This window comes from Barbus barbus (assembly GCF_936440315.1).
Source record: "Barbus barbus genome assembly, chromosome: 25".
Taxonomy (NCBI): Eukaryota; Metazoa; Chordata; class Actinopteri; order Cypriniformes; family Cyprinidae; genus Barbus; species Barbus barbus.
In genome coordinates this window covers 9455992-9483212 of record NC_136753.1, presented here as the reverse complement: position 1 = coordinate 9483212, position 27221 = coordinate 9455992, and the positions used below count along the sequence as shown (strand labels likewise).

The 27221-nt window shown below is 38.9% G+C and overlaps 1 protein-coding gene across 1 annotated transcript in view; it reads right to left on the bottom strand.

The window, feature by feature from the left end:
• Positions 1 to 22004, bottom strand: part of spega (striated muscle enriched protein kinase a) — a 42093-nt gene extending 20089 nt beyond the window's left edge. The window contains exons 1-6 of the mRNA XM_079377162.1: positions 21857 to 22004; positions 21029 to 21527; positions 3666 to 3770; positions 3211 to 3325; positions 1313 to 2517; positions 551 to 697 (exon numbers count right to left, since the gene is read on the bottom strand). Coding sequence (XP_079233288.1) covers positions 551 to 697; positions 1313 to 2517; positions 3211 to 3325; positions 3666 to 3770; positions 21029 to 21392 — 1936 coding nt within the window. The 5' untranslated portion in view covers positions 21393 to 21527; positions 21857 to 22004. The remainder of the gene's footprint in view (positions 1 to 550; positions 698 to 1312; positions 2518 to 3210; positions 3326 to 3665; positions 3771 to 21028; positions 21528 to 21856) is intronic.
• Between the last annotated feature and the right edge of the window lie 5217 nt (positions 22005 to 27221).

The following is a 27221-nucleotide window of genomic DNA, read 5'->3' as shown; positions in this document are numbered from 1 at the left end:
AGAAGTGGGTAGGTTTAGGTGCTCCAATGAAAGTAAAAAATGTATATAAAATTATTTCTATTTTTTACAAATGCATGCAAACCATTAAATTAAGACAAACAACTGAAAACAACAGAAGACTTTGCACGTCGAAATGTGATGCTAAAGGGGTACCTTGAGCATCAAAAATCAACACCAAAGAGGTCCTGATCAAGTGTCAATATGTAATGAGTTGGGAGTGAGAATGTGTTGTTTTTATCGTCTATTAGCTGTAAAAAATGTTTGTTTGATGTTTGATTCCAACGATATAGTTTTTCTGTGCATTATATCACATTATTCTGTGATATTTTCTTTATCATTATATCTGTGGTGTGGACTGCTATTCTTTAATACTGAGAATGCTTTTTAGAACTATATCTTTATCGTTATCTTTATAGTTAAAGTTCTTGGTGTGAACGGGGGTTTAGTCCTACAAGAGAAGATACCATCATGAGGATGATCATAAGGTAATTTTAAAGAGCCACATAACAAGCATTTAAATAATACTGTAGCTTAGGTCTGAATATCTGACCTCTGGGAACAGGTTTTCCCTTTATGACGCACTGAAGCATCACCATTGATCCAGCAGCTACCTCTTCATTCTTAACTGGAGGTTCAGACATGGGGGCCTCTGCTGAGTCCTCTTCCACAGACATGTAGGAATCATTTGATGGGTCTTCTAGAAGGATCAGGTAACGATTGACCAAGTGACAATAAGGTAACATACTGTATCATGAACTAATGGTTATAAATAACTGATCTAAATTTAAACATTATTCTGGAAACACAATAAAGAATTTTAATATGTTGCTCTATTATGGCAGACATAGCAGTAATGCAGTAAAATAGGCTTCAAAGATGTGTCTGATCTTTGAGTTCTAAAGGAGTATTCGGTGTTCAGTACAAGTTAGGATCAATAGTTAAGGCAGCATTTGTGGCATGTTGATTACCATAACCTTTTTGTTAAACTATATAGAATTTTACAACTTTGTTGTAAACAGAATAATTAATGTAAGTGCTTGTATAAAATTCTAAGCTGCACATGTTTACCTTTAAATTCTCCAAAAATTGGCCACATTTGCTTCTAAATTCAAAGTTACTTTTGTGGTAATCAGCACTTTGCCAAAAATTATGTTGATTGCTCTTGAAGTGTATTGAACCCCAAATATTTAGCAATTTTATTTATGAACATGAATCTAATAAACTGCTTGTAAGATTTACAAAAGCTTGCATTACACTTTATATTTAACCCTGTGGGTTTTAAGAAATAATGGCGTATTGGAAGAAGTTTTACCTCTGTGTCTTCTGGTTATTTTTCCTTCATGTTTGTTAACTTCCTTTTGACATTTCTCTGCTTTATGTGCCTCTTCATCCACAGGCTTATTTTCAACCACAATTGTAGGTATGGACATTTTAGGTATAAGCGATGAGTCTTTTTTCTCCTCTCTTTCCTTAAATGACTTTGGGAGCACGGAAATTGAACCAAACAACCTTGGAGGTTTTTGGGGTGCTTGCACCAAATCCCCTTGCATTATGGATTGAGCAGGTGGTATTTCTACAGGTGATTTTGGTAATTTACTGGACATATTTGTCCTTGGCACCATTGGTGAACACTGTCCTGGTATTTTACTGAAAGTGACCTTTTCATTGATGACTTGCCTGTCCAACAGCCGCCCGGGCTTAGAATGTTTCCTCCACTGGCTTTCTGTAATATCAGGAGGTGATTTCCTTCCAGGTTGTTTTGATTCATCTGCTAGTTTCTTTTTCTGTAGTTGTGGTGATTCCTCCTTTGGCAAGGCTGACCATCTTTCTTTTGATTCTGGCAAATCCTTTGAATAAGTAGTCTCTTCAAATTTCTGAATTACCTGGGCTGGAACTGAATCAGTGTTTCCAGTGGACTGCTTGTCAGTCTGGGTGAGCTGATCCATTGAAAAGGATTTCTTGATATTGGACTTTCCAACAAGTTTTTTTATTCTGTGAAGCTCTTCTGAGAGTTTACTTTGAAAATGTTTCTGTACATAGGTTGACTGTTCCTCCAGAGAGGATGCTTTCTGCTTGAAGAAAGACCTCTTGAGTGCCACATCACTCTTGGAGTTGTCTTGGAGCTTTCCAGATTTACTCCTACTATCTTCAGAATTGCAAGATGATGTTCGATTGAAGCCCCATGATAGTCTCGATGAAGACACCTTTGGTATGTTACTGCTGTGTCTTTGTTCCTCAAAAGCTCTCACTTTGTCTAAGATTTTGGAACTTGACTGTGATGCTTTTGGAGTTTGGAAGGAGGATTTATCTTGGGAACCACTGCTTTGTGATGGAGCTGAGCTTGAGATTTTAACAGGCAGCTTGGCTCCATTTATGGCTGTTTTGGTGCCATCGTGGGCAGTTGTTGTATCAGTTGTTGGCTCTACATCACTTAGGGTAATGGTACCTTGAGCATTTTGGAATGGCTGGGTTTGGACAAATGGAGATGTTTCCCTTTTTATAAAGTCCAACTGGTCCCTGAAATGAGGGTGATTGTGGGAAATGTTGCATTATGACAAAAAAATAAAAACACTAAAATGGCAAAATGGGTGATTTTTTTTTGTTTGTTACTAGTGCATTTTTTGAGTGAAAAAAAGCAAAATGGTCAAACATAGTAAAACATGCACTGGAAAACATACCGTGTTGAAAGATGTAAAATATTGTTGGAGATAAATAAATCTAAATTAGACTGCCATAAGAATACAAATGTCACACACAAAGGCATGCAAAAAGGTTTGTAAGAAAAAAGCCATATCAAAAAATGATGCAAGAGGAGTCAAATGAAAGTAGGAATAATTAAAAAAACATAACATGGCATGGTTGACATAAAAGTCCCCAATAAATGAAGAATAGGGTAACAAAAACTATTTTAAAAATGTTTCTTTAGACCTGTAATCTAAATTGAATGCATTTATTTTGTGCCACCTTAATTCAAGTTACTTTATGGTTTTTTATATCCAGTGTGCCAGCACTCATTCTTGAACACTGTAAATGGAAAAGGTCCTTCTTCGATAGAGGCTCAAAACACTGCCATAGTAGTCACTGGCTAAGGACATACTCTCCTCTGAACCCAATGCCACGTAGTACACACTTATTTGTGAAGCCCTCACAAGAGCTTCAATCCCCAGGTGTCTGACTGGAGGGCTCTCAACACACCCAGCATTTGCTTGCCTGCTAGGTGAAAAGGGATCCTGAAGACCAGGAGCTCTAGAGCCCAGGGTTTGCATCTCCCTCTCCACTACTGGACCATCACCTGGGATATGTGAAAGCACTGCTCTCCCCCTGCCTGAAAATACATAATGTTCTGTTAATGGAATATTATGTTATAGCTTTTTTATTATTATTATTATGTTAGGCTTTTTATATTATGTGAAAGGTTTTTTTTTTTAAATGGTTAATTTGATGGATGGATTAATTTTAATACATTTATGAATTCTGAACTTTGTTGGAGGGTTTACCAATTAGTTTGTCTTGCAGTGAATGATTCTGAAAGGCATTTCCATTGTTTGAGTATACTGTCATTGGGAAAAACACATTGCTATGCTTTGTGGCCAAATGTGGAAATGTAATTTATGCTACAAACTGAATATCGCTGAAGGGGGGAAAAACACCCAGTATGTTCTTACCGGTGGGTTGACTGTTGATTGCCTCCTCCTGGGGGGGCATGAACTGTTCCTTCATCTCCATGGAGACCTGAGGCTCTGCACTTTCATCCTCTGTACTGTTTGAGTCTTAAGAGAGTAGGCAAGGCATGTTGAAATGTATTGGTATGATTTTTAAAATAAAATTAAATGTTTTCTTAATGAACTAGCTGCAAGAAATCGCTGGAGAAAAAAAAAAAAAAACTTTGATACCTTTGTATCAAATATCCTTCTTAAAATAATAAACACTCCAATGATCTTACACATACTTATTTTTTAAAATTAGTCATAAAATATAATCAGTAACAGTTGCCCAAGGGCTAGCACGTTAGCTTAGCATGGCGTCAAAACACTACATTATATGAGATATTATACCATGTTTTTGCTCTAAACTAAATTTAGTTTTCTTTGAAGCAACCTCCCTATGTGATCTGATCTGCCTTTCTATCAGAGAAAGAGTCAAAAGTTTAAAGTATTCTATACTGTGATTATGCCAAAAGCACTATATTATACCCGAGATTGCTAAAACAAACATGAACACTATATATCGTCTTCATGTTTTATCATTCAAAACGGTTCTCTTATTTAACCACTACAGCGATGGCTGGATGTCTTAGTCCATGTAAGAGATTTCCTGGAATGTCATAAGTTTTATGACTTCTATGAGTCTCACTTGTGGTGACTTTCTGCTCGAGGGTGCCCTCCGGCTACGAGTATGAATGAAACAGATATGTTTAATGCGCCATAATGCATATATATTTTTTATATTATATAAATATAAATATATTTTTTTTAAGTAAATTTAAGTGATCCATCAATATTTCTCCAGATGTGCAGACATTTGGACTAAAAGCCCTGAGGGATGATGTCTAATGAAACGCTTTTTCCCCCTCATGGATACAGCGGAGGCTCATATGTCATATTAAAGATACAGAATCTGTTAAAGTACAAGTACTTTCAAAAACTGTTATGTCTTTTCCTGGATATAGCATGACAATTTCAGATAATCTCTCTCTATAGATTGACAGAAAATAGATTGAGAGAAAGAAGGAAAGAAAGAAAACCATGCTGTGTGCAAGCCTTACTTTTCCCATAACAAATAGTGTAGAATTTAAGTTTATGAAATTAAACTAGATCTCTGAATGAAAACCTACAGTATACTTTACAGTTATGTATATAATTATGCATGGTTGCAAACCCAAATCCATTCACAAACCCAGTAATGAAAGGCAAGGATCACAGAAATGGATAACAATTACCATTGCTTTGCTTCCTGCACAAGCGAAAAACTTCACTTCCATAACGGCAGCAAGCAGAGGTGGACAAGAGAAGACTGTTACTATAGAAACCAATGTCTGCAGACATGCACTTGTGTGGGAGCATATACATGACACACACAAACATACACACATATCCACAATTACAGGCTAAATTTTAAAAATTGTATTATTGTACAGCTTCAATCAGCATTGCATTCCTTAAGGATACCCAACAATTTGTGATGTCAACATTTAAAAACCAATGGATAAAAATGTATTATCTTTTTTAAACCTGTTTAACCATCTACGTCATGATTATTCTGCAAAACATATCCATTCTGTAAAGTTGTGCACACACTTCCATTGTTGTATTTTTGTCTACAAATAGGTTTGTGATTTTTGACTTTTTACAGTTTTGTCGTAAGCAAAACACACCATGTGTGAATCTCCCAAACGTCCAGCTAGAATGCCCAGCTCTCTGGAAAGACAAAAAAATAATACACAAAAGGCTGTCTGTTAATTTTGGGAAGTGTTAAATAGTTTTTAAGCTTGTTTGTTGCATCCATAGGGTTATGCTAGTGGTGTAAATAATTTGGTTTTCATTCAACAGTGTACAATCTATACATAAATATATCATGATGACACAAGGCAGAAATTAAACAAAACCTATATGAAGACTTATGCTTTTTCCCTCCTTTTTCAATTCTCATGTTTGCAGGCTTGCAGCATTTCAAAAGTACTCCTATGTTGCTACCAAGGCAACTGGGTAACGTTGTTGTCACAGTGCCTAAGAAATAGTTTATTGCCCATTTTAAAGGCAAATCACTGAATATGTACTGAATATATATAGTGACATCAGGTCTGTTTGTTTCAAAGTCATTGTATTGGTTGTATATAAACCGTTAGACATGAGGTAGCTGGTAGAATACCTTAAAAAAAGGAACTACAACTACATCACTTATTTTACATTGCTACATTGTAAGTGTGATTTGCAAATCCAAGAAAAATCCAATACAATCCAAGAAAAAGTCAAATTTTGTAGTTTGTGAAGTGTATGACCCTGGATAAAATGGTTCAACTCACCTGAAATCTTTTCTTTGACCAGATTTTCTTCATGGCCTCAGATAAACTTAATCTATCTTTCAGACTAAACAACAGAGCCACCTGCCCGTGTTTCTGCAGAGAATACCACTGTCTATTTCTAATCTGAATCCTGGTTATTATCGACTCCTGTGTACACTCCTAATAGTCTCAGTTATGTCGCTGTCAGAGCTTTTACCTCAGAAAGAATGTACCAAAATCCAGAATTATGCAAAAAGCAATAGAAACAGTACAAACATCCAATCATGATCCTCATGTGGCAAAAGATAATTCATGGGAAAAATTAAAAATCCCCTCAAGTAAACAACAATATCCAAGTTGTTTTGGATCCCCTCCAGATGCTCTTGAATGACAAACAGAAATCCAAGTGATAAGATATTCCAAGGCACAGCAGGAGGTGGAGGTCAGCTTGGTCCTATTCACAACAGAAGGGGTGAAAAATCTGTCTTTCACAGACACCCACTTGCATTCTTTCAATCCCCTTTGGAGATAAAGAAAGGGGGAGTGGTAGAGAAAGAGAAACAAATAACAAGCGGCAGCTAATAAAAGAGGCAGATCTTAGTGCAGTCAAAGCAAAAACAACATTGTCAGCTGCCTGAGTGTGCTATCTCTCTTTCTCTCTCATCTCTTCCTTTGTCTGTGGTGCTGGTGTGAAGAGAGAGAGACTATTGGTCTCAGCGCAAAGCATTAATTATATATTCTGTCAGGCTGTGGTGACGTCACACTATTCCCATGTCGATGGTGCTGTTGCTGGAATGGGAAAGAAGGAAAGCTGAGACAGAGCATTAACTTTTTTTTCTTTTGCTATAATGAGCTCATAGCATCCTTTCATTCAGTCTACACAATGCTAATTGTATATGCTTTATTTTCTCTATGTTTACATATAATTCTGTGTACTGCACGGAGAATGACATTCAATCTTTACCTGGTAGACATGTCAATGAAACCACGTCTACTTAGGCCTGCCTCAAAACAGAAAAATGTATAGTTGAAGCACTGACCTTATTATTTTAAATTTAGCTGGAGTTAATGTCTATTTCTATTTAATTTTGTAAATGAATTCAGTAGCTTTAAGTTTAAATTCATTTGCTAATTTTATTATATTTTTCAATAAATCTAACAAAAGAGACTGAACCAGATGACTGTGTTAACATAAGTGTTGGGATATTTGGGTAAACAGAGCTTATGCTGCCAAAGTAGCAGTAAAAAAAAAAAAAGACTAACATAGATGTAGAAGATGGCACAATGATAAAGCAGATAAATTGATGGTAAGGATATATCTCACAATGAAGATTAAGAGGATCCACAAGGGAGTCATAAAGAGAACACTGCAGCTGGAGAGTACAAGACTAGAAAACAGAGGTAAGTGTGAGGTGAGAATCCAGCGGCTCCTGTCCTGCTGGAGTTGATGGCAGTAATTTCAGAGCAACCAGGAGCCAGTTATGTAAACTTAGCAATTATGTTAAGATTGTGTCTTAAGAACTTAAGCCAAATCTTAGACCAAATTAGACCAATCTACCTTTATGTAACTGAATTCAAAACGTTATGACCAGTCTCAAAGAAAAAATAGATTCCTTTTTTAGACTAGTGTAAGCAGTTTATGCAACCGGCCCCAGAAGACTTCCTGGATTTTGTCCTTGGACTCCCAGACAGCAACATAGTTTTGGCCCAGATCCGGCCCACATCTGGCCCATGTGAAATCCATGCGGGCCAGATGAGGGCCGGATCTGAGCCGACACTGTGCTTGTGCCGCTGGGACAGAATGGCCCTCACTCTGGATGTTGAAGCATTATGTAGAAGCATTATCCAGACTGAGCAGGAGTTCTGAATTGAGCTCATGGAAAAGTTCTGAGATGATGCCTGTTTTTTTTTTTTTTGCAGCTGGAAGGCTTGAGCAGCTTCAGTAGACCAGGGAAAAGTTTTCGTTGGTGAGTGGAGTTGACATTCAGGATGAATAGTCTGTAAAAACGTTTGAGAATCTGAAGAATGTGTTGGAGTTCTGAGAGATGTTTGGAGCAGACTAGGATGTAATAGCTTGCACTTCTTCAGGGACTATCTAGAATGCCATAATGTATCCCAGGAAGTGGGTGGTGGTTCAGTGCATCTAGCTTTATGTTAGAAGTGATGCTCTTGTAGGCGATGGAGGGCTAGGCAGATGAACATGATTGGAGAATGAGTAGGGTTAAATCAGGATATTGTCTACGTAGATGATGAGGAAGCACTGAAGTTAGTACCAGAAGATTTAATCAATGAACCTCTTAAAGATGGAAGGTGAGTTGGAGAGCCTATACAGATTCAAAAAGTATTCATAGTTCCCTAGAGTGAGGAATGCATATTAGTGGTTCCTGACATTAAGCTTGTTGTAGATGTGAGCACCATCTAAAGGGCCACTGGAACCATGGGTACATTGATATCATATTATTGAGGGCATGGCAATGAATGCAAGGTTTTAGTCCACCATATTTTTTGGCCACAAAGAAGAAGCTGGATGTAGATGGAGAAATTGAAGGGTGGATGTAGCCCCGCTTGAGTGTCTCTTCAATGTATTCCACATGGTTCATTCAATAAATCAATTGTGGGGTAGTACTGCACGCGACAGTATGTCGATGGCACAGTCCCAAGAATAGTGCTGTGGTAGCTGTGAGGCTTTCAGCCTTTAGGAAATTGGAATATGCCATTCTTTCCATTTTGAAAGAGGAAGATCAATATACATAGGCTCTTCAGACGGTTTGGAAAATGGAGGAGAGGACAAAAGAGAATGGATGGGTTTGTATTTATCTGACCGTTATTACCTTGTGACAAGGCATACTATACCTAATGCTTCAAGGCCCTCAAGGCCCAACAAAACCTACCCAAATGTTCAACTAATTGAATGCATATATGAAATTAAATACAGGATGACTAGTTATGTCACATCAACATCAAGCACTCTCCCTCCACCAACATAGTGCTCACTCTCCCCAGACTATTAATTATCCACACCTGTTCCATGTTAGCTGCAATCACGCACTGCATTTAAACTCAACCTGGACATTCAGTCAGCATCTGGTATTATTAGCTGTGGTCATGCCATGTTGTAATTACTATCATTTCAAGATGATAAAACATGATTTTCTACATAGAGCTGACCCACTTCAGAATTATGTGTTCCTTTGGCAACACTATCAGCGGCAAAAACTGCACATGCTAGTAGAACTCATAAACCAACAATGAAAACCAACCAATGAAAACATGACACATGGAACAAAGGAACCAATTAGAACAAAACACATGAACTAGGGAAGCACAAGGGATCACAGATTTGGAGACACAGGATCACTTGATGGGGAATAAAGACATGAAAACATAATACACAAGAACCAAACAACAGACGTGACAATAACCTAGAATACAGTCTGACTCTTCATGGACGTATAAGATTCCCTCCTGCAGTTAGTCTCACCGCCACTAGGTAGCACAACCTTGCTGTCCACTCTTTAGTTAAAACTGTTCATTAAGCTAATTCATACCACCTGTTTTTGTGCTGTGTTCAGTTTTGATCCTGCCTTGTAGAGACTACCTGAGTTCAGGAAGGCTAAGTGTTGTCTGTTGCCATTTGGCCTATTTTTTTGTAGACAGAATTTAATATGATTCTACAGCAGTCCATAAGCCTCCCCTGTCTTTCCAGCCTCACGATCTTCCTCAATTAAGGCCACCAGAAGGTTTCATTACCCAGTGTAACTTTCTTTTCCAGTTGCAGCCTAACAGTGAGTCCTGAGGGCAGCCCTACATCGCATCTTATAACCTGAGTTAAAAAATAAGCTGGTCTGGAGAGACCCAGCTCCTGATTTAGAGTTGATTGATGTGGACATCAAAGTGGGCAACCGCATTCAAGATCACCAGGGCAAGCGGCATCATGATATTTGACTGCCTGAGCTGCACACCTCCACTATTTTGATTGAATGTCCCCCACTGATCAGGTGCTCTGAGGAGCTTATGCAACTGGAGAGGGCCTGGTCCATATAGACATATCTTTCCCAAACTAGACCTCCGGAATGCATACCATCTGGTCAAGATCATTGCTCGGTGCAGAATCTTTAATTCAAAACCCACATTTTTAGATTTTGTAAAAAGTAGTGGACAGTAGCCATTTGGTTGTTACACTTTAAAGTTTGGATAACTCAATGGCCTAATGGCAGCAAAATACCTTTACCTAAATGTTGTAAAACATCCAATTCACACTGTAGAGAACAACACATTTCAGTGCCCAGTTTTATGGCTGCCACAGTGGAGTAGTGTTTGCTACATTTTGATTGGATCTTGATGGACTAAAACAAACAGATTTTGTTTTGGCGTGTGACCACCATAAAAATTAATTAGGACCTCTGAATGCAGCAGCTGTGGCTGACACAAAGAAAAGCCACACAATTCCAACCAAATCCATTCATAACTACTGTATGTTTGGACGCCTTAAAATTGATATAAACTACAGCACACCCATTTCATACCAGATAAATTCCTATTCAGATAAATAAGTATTCTCATGTGACAGTTATCTGTAGTTCAACATTTCACAAAAATTCAGCAAATGAATGCATGCGTGTCAGTTCAAACCTTTCCATCATTGCGAAATGGATGGTTGTTGCAATTTTAATGCACCGGTTAAAGGAAACAGTGAGTAATGCATGTTTTAATACACTGTTACATAGGGGGAAAGAAGGCTGGGCCACAATGTGTGTGCCAGCAGCCAATCACAACACTGGAATGGAGAGGCAACAAATTTTAATCTCCTCCTCATCAAAAAAGGGATACCATTTCAGCAGCCTTCCCTTGTTCTGAGTCTCGGGTCTGTAAGGGGAGGACTGTAAGGGTCTGTCTGGAGTGGTTTGCCTCATAGGTGCCCCTCTAAGTGAGGGGAGCAATGCTAGCTCTACCAACAAGGGGAGCAACCTAACAGGGAGGCATAGAGAGGCCTAACAATCTGAGGCTGCTGAATGACAGAGCTCTGGAGAGCGGAGAACCCAATTCTCAGCATGAGAGGGAACTCAGGTGCTCAGAAGGGAGCAGCATGCTCATAAGTGATCCCCTATGGTGAGGAGAGCAGTGCTAGCTCGACCAACAAGGAGAGCAACCTAACAGGGAGGCAGAGAGAGGCCAAGCAACCTGAGGCCGCTGAATCACAGAGCTCAGGGAAGCGGAGAACTCAACTCTCAGAATAAGAGGGAACTCAGACGCTCAGAAGGGAGCGGCATGCTCAAAGGTGACACTCTACGGTGAGGGGAGCAATGCTAGCTCAACCAACAATGAGAGCAAACTAACAGGGAGGTAAGAGAGGCCTAACAACCTGAGGCTGCTGAATGACAGGGCTCTGGGGAGTGGAGAACTCAACTCTCGGAATGAGAGGGAACTCAGACGCTCCGGCGCCTGGTGAAGGCAATGCTCAAGCCATCCCAAAGGGTGAGGAGAGTACTGCCAGGCTCAGCCCACTCAGAGGTCACATCAGAGAGACAGCAGGCAGACGGCTGTCTAATGATGCTGTCATGGAACTCAAACAGTAAAGAGAATGGTACTGGCCCAGGGGCAGGTTCCTTCTGCTTACACTCTCTATCAGCAGATGATAGCACACTAGCTAGCCAGAAAACCCGCCGTAAGCCCTCCAAAGAGGTGGGCTATTACTTACACCCTAGCAGGGGGGAAACACACTTTAGGCAAGGGCTCAGGGAGATCGCTACTCAAAAACCCCAGGAAGGGGAGCAGTCCCTAAGCTAACACATAGATATCCTCAGATAGCCATGCACCTTTCCTAACTCCAGTGGCAGGTGTCCCTTGGCAAGAAACTGATAGTAATTTCAGGTCCTGAAATTGCAGTGCTGGAGACCTGATGACCAAGGAGGCTCCCACAGAAACCTACGACTGGGCCACACGATCCAGGGGTATGAGGCCGGGAACAGGGCCCTCATCCTAGCCTGGATCTAGTATTGATGAGTGAGGTCATCACTGCACTGAGTCGAAGGCAAGAGGTGAAAACACACAAAACAACAGGTCCCAGAATACTGCAAAGAATGGCTACACAATACCAGTGAACCGTATAACTGGATTGTACTCACTCATCCATGGTTCCTGCGAATGAGATCAGTCCCGGAGGCGAAGTCTGAAGAGTCAGGTCCTGACCATCAGTAAGGTACAGTAGTTTCTATGAAACATAGAACCTAACCAAAACATCATAAGTCCAGCATAGAGACTGGAATGTTTTTCAAGCACAGGTTTAAAGGTTCCCACCTAACCTCGGTCAGGTGGAATTAACGGTGGCTGCAGGGGAATTAGAGAGGGGAAGATGATGGCTTCACGAGTCGCGACACTAGCCTTCTGTGCCCATCTCTGATCCCCAGATGGAGATGGGGCCAGGACATCTGTGTTGTTCTGGCTCAGACCTGGACCTTCTTGGAATGAAGGTTTTGAAGGCCGCTGAGTACGCCTTCGCCTCCCTAAACTTCTCGACCACCATCTCGATGGAGGTACCAAAAAGTTCGGAAAGTGAAACTGGAGCATCGAGAAGAAAGCCCTTCTCTTTCTTCCCATTGTCTGCCAGGTCTTTCAGCAGATCAGCCTGGTATGCCTGAAGCACCGCCATCGTGTGCAACGAAGCGTCAGCCTGACTTGCTGCTGCGTATGCCCTGCCATTTAAGCAAGATCTTTCCTGAAGGGGCTTAGATGGCAAGGAGGGAGCCTTGAGAGAGGATGTCTCACCCACAGAGAGATAGCTGGCTATCGTCTCTTCCACAGGGGGCATCCCCTCATAGCCGTTTTCACGCATCCCCTTAATGTTAGCATAACTAGTATGCTGGAACCTATGAATTCGAGAGGAAAATGTCTTTTTTCCGTTCACTCTCAATGTCCGCATGGAGATCAGGAAGAAATGGAAGGCTCACTTGTGCTGGGGGACTATGGCCAGAAAGATAACGCTCATCGAGACGACCCCACTGCGCCACCATCTTGGCCCGCTTCCACGGCAAGTCAAGCCTCGCCATGGCACGTTCCATAACCTCCAACAGTTCGTCATACGCAGGGCAGGAGGATTGAGAGGGCCCAGTCTCAACTTCTTCGCCCTCAGACATCTCCTGCTCTTCCTGGGCATAACCCAGCAGTGCACTAGTCGCTGGATCAGATGATGTCAGAGTGATCGCATCTTCATCATCCAACAACTCACTCTCTTTAGCGGCCAACGAGCACGAGAAGGAAAGCCCCCTCTCTAACTCATCAGCCAGATCCGCCTGTGAGCCCCACAAGCTCATTCTCTTCCGTGCCTCGGCAACAGTGGGTCTTGAACAGCGGGAAGCAGAAAAAGAGAGACAGACGAGAGCTTTCTCGTAGAAAAAAGCTCACAGTGCACGCAGATTGCCCCTCGAGGACATCGCGTGCGTGCTCCTCGCCCAAACAAAAGACGCAAAGATCATGTGTGTCATCAGATGTCAAATAACCAGGACACGGATGCACACATCTCTTAAACGTCTTGCCAGTGCTCGCCATGGTAACAGTAGAAAATCGTTCTTACCAGTAAATTGCACGCTTCAAACAAAACAGTCACTGAAGACGAAGAAGAGAATGACGTATTTTCCCGGCGCCCCTTTATGCTGTGGTCGTGCCTGTAATGACGTCATAGGCTGTCGCCGGCCAACAGGTGGTGTTTTTGTATGTATGCTTCAGACACGAGTCACGCTGATGGCATTCCCCATAGCGACCCCTAGAGGACGCAGTTCGAAGTTCCCTTGAAAGGGAACTGATGAGTTGAATCAGGTGTGATAGATGAGGGTGACAAACAAAATGTTTGTCTAACCGCTGGTCTAGAGCAATAGTTTTCAATAGTTTTTTTTTTTTTTTTTTTTTTGCTCCAAGGCCCCCATCCTCTCCAAATCAATACTGCAACGTCCCCCAACCTTTTCTAATCACAAAACCTTTATATTATAGTGTTATTATTTTTCAGTTCCATGTAATTATTTTTAGTAAAACAAATCTTTTTTTGGGGGGGGGGCAAACATACTTTGCAAAAATGTCACTTCAGATATTCTTTACTGCAGAAAAGTATATGTAAAGCTCATTTATACCATAACTTTAACAAATAAGCACAAGTCAACTTGCCATGCCAAACAAGACCACAGGGAGATGCAAAAGGACTGCATATAAACTACTATACAGATCCATTAAGAATCACTAAACACCAAAATACAAATGAAAAATGAAAACATTCTGAATATGTGGAAACACAGCGGTCTGAAGGCGGGTTGACGTAATCAGTGAACTCTGTCAGAACAAGCGATCGTGTCTTTGTTTGGAGTGTCTGATGCCCATTCATAAACAGCACTGATCCTCACAAACTTCTCCAAAACACCATTCTTCAGCGAGAATCCATTATAGAACACTCACTGTACATTCATTTTGACAACTACATGACTAAACTGAACTGTGCGTTGAGAAACGGTTTGTTTGCGCATTAATAATAATGGATACACATTCAGGTGCTTTGCAGTTGGAAAGAATCATGGAGGACCTCAGCTTTCTTGGAGAAATTTTATTAAAGCCAAAATCTTGAAGATAACTTATTTTGAGTAAAATGCTCAATTCGTTGACAACCATATAAACATTCACAGTGCAATTTACATAGTCAGCTTGACAATTATTTTTCTTTTAAATACATGCTACTTTGTCATTCTAATTTGCATAAAACATACAAGATGCTTGAAATAGTTATTGCAGTTCTATATGCAGTTCAAAATGAGGTGATAAAGCATACCTGTCACAGCAGAAACTGCTTTCCCCATGTTTAAAGTTTGGTGTTAATGTTTAAAGGTGTCATGCCACATATGGAAATAAAAAAAAGTATTTTTGTTTTGTTTCAACAGTACAGCATGATCTGTTTATCTTTGTCACAAATCAGGAAGTAGATCGCTGTTCGGTAGTCAATCACAGCAGTCTGCGAGCTCCCTCAGTCATTCCGTTTCTCAAGCAATCGCCTTTTCCTCTTACCTTTTGCTAAAGCAACGTCTATGAGTACTTCTTATCATGTGAGAGAAAGAGTAAGTGGGAGAAACCTACTAGGACATCAGTATACATTCACAAGATGCAGGTCTCAGGAACTGCTAAGACCGAGAGTGGAGAAAGTATGAAACGTATTGATCCCAACAAACACTGCCCTCTGCATAGAAAGCTTCACCCTTTGAGGAAATGCAGAGGCTTTCGTGAGAAAAGCATAAATGATCGCAAACAGCTTTTGAAAGAGCATTACATCTGCTTTCGCTGTTGCTCCTCCACAGACCATCTCGCAAAGAATTGCACTGCTGAGATAAAATGTACAGAGTGTGGGAGTGCGGCTCATGTGACAGCACTTCACCCCTACCCACCTATCTGGAAATCTAAGTCATCCCCTTCCACTTCAGTGGATGGCGGGGAGGAGGACAAAGCAGAAATCCAGGAGATTAAGTCGACGTGCACTCAAGTATGTGGTGAAGGATTGAGTGCCAGAACATGTGTTAAGATCTGCCTTGTCAGTGTGTTTCCCAATGGCTGCAAGAAGGAGTCCAAGAGAATGTACGCCATACTAGACGAACAGAGCAATCGCTCCCTGGCGCGGTCGGAGTTCTACCCTCAAGACCTGTGCGGGGTGTTCAGAGACGGCGGGGAGGAGAGCCAGCGGTTACACTGTGGAGTCGATGGACAAGAAAATGAGCATTCATCTGCCTACACTCCTGGAGTGCAACCAAATCCCTAACGTTCGCACCGAGATTCCTACGCAGGAAGCAGCCTACCATCATGCCCATCTGAAGCACATCGCGGACAAGATTCCGCCTTTAGATCCGGATGCCGAAATTCTCCTCTTACTGGGCACATCTTACAAGTACACAAGGTCCGCGAACAGATAAGCAGCTCAAGAGATGCACCGTTTGCGCAAAGGCTTGATCTGGGATGGGTCATCGTCGGTGACGTGTGCCTTGGAGGTGCCCACAGAACACAAGAGGTGTGAAGCTACAAAACAGCCATCTTAGAGAATGGTCGTACGAGTTATCTTCAACCATGCAACAACCGGATCATAGTCACTCCAGCAATGCTTCTAACCCTCAAGACAGGTTCTGCACCTCCTCCTCCGTCAGGAAGCTTAGAGGAAGCACATCTCATCAGAGAAGAATGGAAGCAAGTTCAGCAGACATGTTTTGGAACAGTTCGAAACATGAATACCTCAAAACATTACAGATTTGGCACAAGTGGCAAGGAAAGAGGCCGAATCTCCAAAAAGGAGACATAGTTCTCTTGAAAGATAATCAAGCTAAGAGGAATCAATGGCCTACAGGCCTCATCATAAAAACCTTTCCAGGAGAAAATGGATTGGTTCGGAAAGTTCAAGTGGAAATTGCCAAGGACGGAACCAGAAAGACCTTTTCTCGGCCTGTTACAGAAGTGGTTTTGCTTCTTTCTCCAAAGACTGATTCCGTTAATTAATGTGGGTTCTTGAAAGACCCCAGGCGGGCAGTGTCATGCCGCATATGGAAAAAATAAAAGTATTTTTTTTTTGTTTCAACAGTACAGCGTGATCTGTTTATCTTTGTCACAAATCAGGAAGTAGATCGCTGTGCGGTAGTCAATCACAGCAGTCTGCGAGCTCCCTCAGTCATTCCGTTTCTCGAGCGATCGCCTTTTCCTCTTTCCTTTTGCTAAAGCAACGTCTGTGAGTACTTCTTATCATATGATATTAGGATAGTGTCTATTTTCATTTTTTGTAAGACTATTGAGACGGCTAAGTTTATCCTACAGATCACCGCCGTGTAGATAATCCGTGCTGTTTTCTCTGTCACGTGTATTTGGATTTAATATTAATATATATTTCATCTGTATTGTATTACAGTTTCACAATATTCTCAGTAAACTTTGTGGAAATGAATCACCTGTGTCCTGGAGTTTCTTGGGAGTGTTTAAGCTGAATGGAGCATAGGGGAAATGGCCTGCACAACTCAGAAATGTTGGGTATCAAAATTATCTATTTCCTATAAAGGGGAAAATAACATTATCACTACCACTGGGCATTAGATTTTATTTTGGTCAAATTTTGGTTTTATCAACTGGCTAGTCAGTTGTATTTATTAAACTTTAAGCATTACTGCTTGCTATGGCTGGGTGATATGACAATACAGCTATATGTTGATGATTATATAAAGTGTGAACAACTGAGTATTTTCTATATAATTTCTATATTGTAGTATGCAAATATATCAATGCAGGTTTTAGTTGGTAGGACTTGTTGGCCCGTTAGAGAGAATAAAAAATGGATAAATGAGTAACAAAGTGAGAGATGTGTTAATAAAAGTGCAGTATGCTGTGAAAGAGAACAAAATAATTCAGTAGGCCTACTTGCATTCTGACAGGCAGTTTTCTGTGCGCGCGCCCCGATACAAACTATATAACGATTATAATAAAGATAAAGGGTTTACTATAGGGCAGGTTTATAGGGCACCTTACACTAAGTGGCCTTAAATATTATGTACTTACATTTAAATTAATAATTTGATACAATGAACTTATTGTGTACATAAGTGTTTTTACATTACTTATATAAAAAAATACCTGCATGTAATTACGTCTGTAACTAATTTTTGTAATTACATTTGTAATTACACTGTTGATTTATCCCTTAGGCTGATAATACAGATGATCTAAGGGTGGTGAAGCTGATGATACATAGGGGAAATTTTTGAACAATGTCACTGGGCAACTTTGAGCAATGTTGAAATCAACAGGCAACCAGGTGAGACACAGGGCCCATGACCGATTTAAAGTATCCAGATTGAAATTTGTTACCCATTCTCAATGGGAAAGTGCCCAAGCAACATTGCTCGAAACATTGCCCAGCAAAACTGCTCAAAAAATTGCTTCATGTAGGCTATCAATAGCTTAACACCTTAACCCACCCTAAAACCTACCCATACCACCAAATCTGTCCCTAAACTTACCCGTATCCCCCCTCAATAGCAGCAGAAGTGTTTTACAATACAATATGAACACAATAAGTAAACTGTACTTATTTTCTGAAGTGCATAGTAGTTAAGGCAACCTAATATAAAGTGGGACCAGATATAGTTCTAAAAAACAGTTTTAAATCTAAACAAATGGCAGTGTCCACACCACAACTATAATAATAATGGCACAAAAACATGATATTGTTCAAATCACTTTCAGAGCAATTTTATCCTACTGATGAATGATAAAAACTTTGACAGCCAATCAAAATCAATTCTGTGTTATAGAGCTTGAGCATTTACAGTGACATAATTGCAGCACATGCTTAGGATACACTCATGAAGTTATCTTTATATCATTCTTGGTGCGAACAAGCCTTAATGGTACTTCGCTGGATGGTCAGTTTTCACATGTATTTTATGTATTTTCAAAATAAAAATACTGTATTTGTATTTAAATAAATTTTTCCACGACTCAAACTCAAAACTCAAAACGTACTTTGGTGTTATATGTGAGGGCCCTCTACAGAAATGTTGTTTCATATTAAATCTAAAAGGGGATTAGACTTTTTTATCACAACTGTATCTATCACAAACTGTCAAGTCCCGCTTTGTTGGGTCTCATTTGATAAGTCTCTTTGATAAGTCTCATCCTAACTTCCTTTTTAATCTAGATATGTCTGCACGTTGAAGAAAACTGATCTTGTCACAAGTAGGGAGGCAGATTGAGACTTACACATCGGTTTTGTGTGCCCCACTGACCCCTCAACCCACACCACCAAAAAAAGTGTCAAATATGCCAAAACCATGCTTTTTTCCATAAATGTTGTGTGATATAACCAGTTTGTGAGCTTGATCAACATACTTTGGTTTTACAAACCTAATCAGAGCAAAGTCCTGATATATAGCACATCTGAATTGGTACTGCCTCAGATAAAGAATTGAATTCAGAATCTTGTACAAACCTAACTCACCTTGTTCTTTCTCCTTCCTTGGACCAACAGTTCCCCTTCTCACATTACTCGGAGCATTCCTCTGATCAGACAACTTTTGACTTATCATGGCTTCCAGTATGATGCTCTCATTATCCCCAGACCACAAAAATGAAGCTTATATTTTTCCCATTATAGTGGGTAAATTTCGCCCTTTCATCTGGGCATGTTTCTCTTACTAAACTCAGAACTCACTGATGTTGTTGGGAGAGTCCAGTGGTCTATTTTGAGTGGTATAATAAACCCTGAGAGGACCTCTCTCACACTCTGCCTTTCACTAATACCATCAGATTATCATGAAGGCATATTCAATTTTTGGCACAGCTCTAAAGCATAGCTCTTTGCTCTATCTGTAAAATTCACAACAAAATTATGGAAAACAAACAAAAAAAAATCTCATACTCGTATGTTTATCCTATTTCTCCTCCTTCAGGTGTACTTCTCCAGCTACTTTAAGACATTCTTTGATCCACTTTATTAGTTGTCATATAAAATCTATATTTATTTTATTAGTTAAGCCAGGAAATTATCCACTGTGATTTTCATTTAGCAACATAAAATAAATTTCTGAGTGGATCAATGATGCTTTGTAATTCCTTAACTCTTGTTCAGATTTGTTATCATTGTGGGTCTAAATAAAAACACAGGCATCAGTCCAACACAGCCACATCTATAATTGAGAATGATGTGTGGCAGAGTAACAGTAAATCTGTAACTGGAGCTCTGGCACATTCCAGGCTGTAAATACCCAGAGATAGACGGAGAGAGAGAGAAAGACTGGTGAGAAGAGAACAGGATGAGATACACAGTGCCTAAAAGAGAAAGAGTGAGAGGTGCTGAGTGTTCTGACAGCTGATGACCCTGCGTAGTCATAGCCATTGACTGTGTTGTAGTTGGTGTGTGGCTCTTGTGTATTTTAGATTCAGAACAGCAATAACTCGCAGAAGTGGGACTTAAATTGTTTTGGAAGCATTGAAGTTTACACAGGGGTACCCCTGTTATTCAAAAAGAATAAAATGAGCCTTTCTGGTGTAACACTTTACAATAAAGTCCCATACATTAGCATTAGTTTTATAAATAACAAACTAACAATGATCAGTATAGTTTTTAAATTAATTTATTATTTTTTAAATCTTATATGTATAATAATATAATTATTCATTTTTTGTTCATGTAGTTCACAGTGCATTTACAAATATTATTAACAAATACAACTTCTGATTTTAAAACTATAACTAGTAAATGTTGAAATGATAATTTATTAAGAATGATCATTTATATTGACCAATGTATGTTGTTTAAACAATGGAAACATATTGTTATAGCTTATTGTTATAGTGTTAGAAATAGTATAATCATATTTACACTCACAAAAATGTTTAAAATTGTACCTTTAGGGATACAACAGCTTGTCATCTTAAAGGGATATTTCATGAAAAAATAAAAAATCTGTCATTAATTACTCACCCTCATGCCGTTCCAAACCCGTAAGACCTTCATTCATCTTCGGATAGAGAGCAATGCAACAACGAAGTTAATTGTGTTCCAAAGATGAATGAAGGTCTTATGGGTTTTAGATCAACATGAGGGGGAGTAATTAATGATAGAATTTCAATTTTTGGGAGAACTCTCTCTTAAAAGGGTCATCTTTGTACCTTATATAAAGGTTTATATCAGTACCTTAATGGTACATGTTGCTACTCTAAGGTACTAATATGCTCAATTTAGACAAAGTAGATCAGGTACAATGTTTTCCCTTTAAGCTGTTGTACTCCTAAAGGTACTGTTTTTTTTTTCTTTCTGACAGTGTAGGTTCAGAACCACTGAAAGAAATAAAGCCATTATATGCTGTACATCATACCAAGAGAGTCAAGAAAGGGTAACCCCTCCCCCATCACATAAAGGGAAACTTATCTCAAACCACATAGTCAAACTGGCTTCAAGCAGACTTGGGAAATCTTTTTTTTTTCTTCTGCAAAGTTTTGTATTTACTCTTAGGCACATACAGTGCATCTTACCTTCTCCAAGGTCCAGCACAGCAAGGACAGCACTGGTCCTAGCTTCACCCAGGGGATTAACAGCCACACAGGTGTAGAGACCTCCATCCGCTTGCTTACAATCTCGTATCCACAATCCGTCATAATCCTCATGATAATGATCATTTATCAAAGGGTCGTCATTATGGTACCAATGCAGTGTGGGTCTTGGGTTGCCTCCCACAGACACCCTCAGACGGACATCACATCCTGCAGCAACAGCAGCCCACTTCAGCTTTCGGAGGAACACAGGTGGAGCTTCGGCAGGGGACTGCTCCGTCAATTTTTCTTGAGTCGGGGAAATCATGGCACTTGAGTTTCTCTTCACCCACTCAGATTTTTTCATTGTGATTATTATATTGAGAAATACTGTTAAACTTAATCTTTTGAACTGAGACAAATCCTTTGGTGGCCACTGACTTGTTGAGATATGATGTTCTCCAATTTGTTATAGGCTTTCATCATGAAACTTGTCTGTAATCTGCAAAAATAATTCAAAGCGATGGTATTTTGAAATTTAGCAATTATATTTAATTGCAGACTGTCTGATCAGAAAATTATATAAGCAAATACAAAATTATAATGTGCAAATAACATTAAAATACATCTAGATTTGATTATAATTTAATATAATAATTTGCGGGATATATTGAAAGAAATATCATTTTAAATTTAAATTTCATGTACACTAGAATAAGGAACTGTAAATTTTCAAGGCAAATTAAGCCCTACGTCATACCTCCTTGTACCAAAATCCAATTAACAGTAAAAAAAACCCCCAAAAAACAATAAGAAAGAGAAATGTTTTACCCCAACACAATGCTTCTGAATATCTTCATTAACTGCAGCTTAATCTTTAAGCCTTCTCAGGGTCATATAGTATTAGTCCAGTACCAGGGTCTGTTTATACAAGAGAGGGTAATAGAGTGTTCCTTCCCTCTTTTGGATTGTGACTGTCTCTCCCAGCAATCTACCATCACGTCACATGGCCCCTTGCTGACTAGATGGTAGAGTAGCTCAAGTCATTTAAAGATCTAACACGTTCCATTCTCTCTTCTACCCCCCTTTATCTTTCCTTCCATGCCCTTTATACTACACTGACTCCCTGTAGAGGTGACAGGCGACTACCACCAGCTTTCAAGTGACAGCTGGAGCAAGGGTAGTTGGAATTTTTTTAGGACGTCCCAAAGCCTTATGTAATGCTTTTACTATGAGATCTGAGTGTTTAATAGAGTCATGAGATTTGTGAGCAAGTCAAAAAGAGATGTTATTCCATAAATGTATTTATTTTGAGAAATACCCTTTTATGTCCTTACATTTATTTTTTTACATCAGCCTACATTTGCAGTCCAGTGGAACAATCAATGTCACATTTCAGACTCCTTGAATCCATCATTAATAAAACATCTGCTGTAAAATAATTCAGTATTTATTATTTATTTATTGATTCCTAAATTTAACTTGATCAGAATACATGATTAATTTTCAGTGGCAATCATTTGAGAAAAATACTTTTGCATGCATGATGGTGCAGTTACAGCATCTGCCAGCAGGGACTAACTGTTGACACTAACCAGCCAAATCCTAACCCCTTGGTCTTAAAGGAATAGTACAGACAAGTATACACTTCTACACTCTGTGATACAAATATGACACTCCTCCCCACTGCTCTGAAACAAACCAGAGACTTTGTAACCAACCAACACCATTGTTTTTGTGTGTGTGAAGACATTGAATGAATGCTGACTGATTCATTGGTTAAAGATAGCAAGGGCTATATGATTACAAAACAGTGTAGTATAATGGAACATGGGCCTTGTTGTGTTGGAAAAATAATCCAAATGTGCTTCTACACCAGACAAAAATATCAGTTTTTCTTCTGTTGAGTTTCACATAAAGTTCAAATCATACGAATAAAGGCTACTATATGACATTTCATACATTATGCAGACTGCAAAACTGATCTCTTCCTGAAAAATAATATATAATAATGCTAAGCCATTTGCCAACTGCACTCCTTGTAGATTTACCCCACCTACTGGAACAGTGTGGAAAGCTTAGACATCTTCTACGTGTATCCTGTTATTCTTATGATGCATATTCTGCTATTTTGACTATTAAAAAGTACAATGGTCTAAATCTAAACCAGACACATGTGACTAACAAAACTAGGTGTCAAAGTGTTTGCCAAAGACTAAAAAAAAGACTGTCGACATTTAAAATGGTGACTCAGCTAATATTAGCTCAGAGAAACCATTATATATATCCTATATTTGATATCAAACACAAGATTTGATATTCACTCTTAAGAAAAATGGTTCTGAACAGTACCAGAAAAGGGTTCTTCGGCTTGTAACAATAGCAGAACCCTTTCTAGTGCTAAATAGAACCTTTTTAATAGGGTTCCATATAGAACCATGCTTTAAAAAAGCTATATAGAACCTTAATGGTGTTACAAATAACCTTTTAATGTTATTTTTTCATTAATATTAGTATATTAATATAATTAATATTATATTAATATAAGAGACAATAAATAAAATAAAGAGAAATAGAAGAGAAAAGAAAAAACAGAAAAATCCATTAGCATTTGAAAGTTATAATTTCTAGACATTTTAAGAAAGAAATGATTTACCTGTTGAGAGTGTGTTGACAGTCTGTGTAGTTGGATGACTGAGCTCCAGAAAATAAGAGGCATAGAGTGCAGCCTCAGTTAGGGTTTTACATTAAAACAACAACAACAATAACAACAACAGCAGCGTGTTGTGTGAATTATGTTTTTATTGACGTCCAAAATTGTCAGTGCTCTTAACAACACTTATTAGCTAAATGACAAATTGACATTGAACATGAATAAACACAGTACATAAAGAATTAAAACAAAATAAGGACAAAAATAGAGCAAGTTTCAGTGAAACAATCACAATCCTCTATGATGCCTTTAAGTCCATTTTGGTGTGATTAAGTGGTAATTTGTCCACAGCTTAACAGAGCTACACACACTTACAACCCGAATTACAGAAATGTTGGGATGTTTTTTAAATTTGAATAAAATGAAAACTAAAAGACTTTCAAATCACATGAGCCAATATTTTATTCACAATAGAACATAGAGAACATAACAAATATTTAAATGGAGAAATTTTACACTTTTATCCACTAAATGAGCTCATTTGATGCCTGTTACAGGTCTCAAAAAAGTTGGCATGGGGCTGGGAGGACATCTAGCAACTAATTAAGTTAATTGACATCAGGTCTGTAACATGATTCGCTATAAAAGGGATGTCTAAAGGCCCCAATATACTTCAAATGAAATTGAAGAACGAACTGATATGATGTCATTTCGAACAAAATCAGGCCGAAACGAAGTTCCTTTTGGCAGTTCGATACAGGTCGCCAAAGCAAACTTTCTGGGGGAGTTCATTTTGGCCCCTGAACACCTTTGAGCTACCATTGGTCCGTGGCGATTACGCAATCGGTGGGTGTGTTCTGGAGCTCCACCTTCTTTGATGCGCAATTTTTTTTCCCGGTTCGTTTCACATTCAACAAAGGTCAGGGCAACAACATCTCCAAGTCACTAGCAACATAAATACACTGTGTCGAATAGCTGACCTGCCACAAATAGGCCTATATCAGTACAATCGCTCGCAGAGAGACTTTAAAGATTCAGCGAAAGGAATTAATTTCTAGAAAGAAATTGCAACGAAGCCTGGTGTCGACAACCCGGAGTTATGCAAAAAGCGACGTAGAGAAACATCAGATGCAAGTTTTCCAAAGCCATGAAAAGAATGAAAGGAACGAGTAAAGATACAAATGTTTCGAATAAATGTAACACCATATTGCTACTGCTGCTGTTGTTGTTCTTTCAATAAGATAATTTAAAAGGTAAACAATAAATGAAATGCCAAAAGAACATACAATAACAAACCTTTGTTTTATCAAATCATGACACCACATAAAATTTAAAAATGTGTAATTTATCCAGTTTAAAAGACCTAGATACAGCTTCACAATACGTTTACATTAATCTACACCCCGCCTCCAGCAGTGTGGGGGTGTTGGAATGTTCGAAAACAGAATACCGTCACTCAGTCTTTTCGAACTTCTTTTTGGCCACAATCCGCCGTGCCATCTGCAGATGCCAACTAAAGCTCTATCATGCATAAAGGAAGCCATATGTGAACATGGTCCAGAAGCACCGTCGTGTCCTGTGGGCCAAGGCTCATTTAAAATAGACTGTTTCAAAGTGGAAAAGTGTTCTATGGTCAGATGAGTCCAAATTTAACATTCTTGTTGGAAATCACGGATGCTGTGTCCTCCGGGCTAAAGAGGAGGGAGACCTTCCAGTGAGTCATCAGCATTCAGTTCAAAAGCCAGGATCTCTGATGGTATGGGGGTGCATAAGTGCATACGGTATGGGCAGCTTGCATGTTTTGGAAGGCACTATGAATACTGAAAGGTGTCTAAGGTTTTAGAGCAACATATGCTCCCCTCCAGACAACGTCTATTTCAGGGAAGGCCTTGTGTATTTCAGCAGGACAATGCAAAACCACATACTGCAGCTATTACAACATCATGGCTTCGTAGTAGAAGAGTCCAGGTGCTGAATTGGCCTGCCTGCAATCCAGCTCTTTCACCTATAGAGAACATTTGGCGCATCATTAAATGAAAAATACGTTAACGATGACCAGCTGGAAACCTATATCAGGCAAGAATGGGACCAAATTCCAACACCAAAACTCCAGAAACTCATAACCTCGATGCCCAGACGTCTTCAAACTGTTTTGAAAAGAAGAGGAGATGCTACACCATGGTAAACATGCCCCTGTCTCAACTATTGTGAGACCTGTAGCAGGTATCAAATTTGAAATGAGCTCATTTTGTGCATAAAATTGTTAAATTTCTCAGTTTAAACATTTATGTTATCTATGTTCTATTGTGAAAAAATAAAATAAAATTGGCTCATGTGATTTGAATTCTTTTAGTTTTAATTTTATTTAAATTTAAAAAACGTCCCAACATTTCCTTAATTCGGGTTGTATATGTGATCAAAAACTAAAAAAAGATATGAACATATTTGATTGGAAACCAGTTACAATTAAGTTAAATTTGTATTTAAATTTAAGAATGAAATCATTTACCTGTTGAGAGTGTGTTGACAGTCTATGCAATTGGATCACTGAATTCAGAAAATCAGTTATGAGGTGCTTTGACAGTTACAGACTTGAAAATCAAAGAGCGGGAATAAAGAACCCTAAACTCTAACGCAAAGAACCGTTTCGGCATAAAAGTGTTCTTCAGAATGCTATGGTTCTAAATAAAACATTACTGCATGTAAAGAACCTTTAAAGAACCATCTTTTTTTAGAGAGTTTCTACATTCTGGTGGTGTATGTGAGGTGGCAAGTGGCTGAACTGATCTTTTATTTAAGAATAGCCGTGCCAAGACGCTAGCAAAGTACAAGACAGAGACATTTGCACAACCAAGGTCAAACATTTGATAATGTATTATCTTGTTTGTTCTTTTCAAGCTTACATTTCATACTGTGGGAAAGCAGGTGTCATACTATAAAAACTGTCAGAAAAATCTTATATAAAGACCTTTAATACGAGCAACAATAAAATGATCAAAAATATATCATCATTACAGCCAATACAGAGCCACTAAATAGCCACACAATTATATAGTTAAAATCTAAAAACCTTGTTTTATTGATTGGCAGGTAAGCAGCGTCATTCTGCTTTCCGGAATGCAGAAGGAAAATTGAACATTTATACTATGAATGTGATGGGGAAAAATGTGTCTCTGGCTGCCTCCGGATGTGATTTACATAAGTGATTAGATCACAAAATGTTTTGGAAGACGTACACTTGAGTACTTGTGAATTTCTTTAAGGCATGGTTCACCCAAACCAGAAAACTCTGTAATTATTGTTCATGCACATGTTGTTCTAAACCTGAATGATTTTTTTTTTTCTGTGGCCCACAAAATAATGCTGATAAAACATTTTGGTCTTCTGACCTCCACTGTGTGAAAAAAGAATTTTAATTTTTTATTTATTTATGTTTCACAGTAATAAGTAAGTCATACAAACAAATTAAATAATGGATCATAGAACAACATGGAGGTGAGTAAATGATGGCAGAATTTTCATTTTTTGAGTCAACTATCCCTT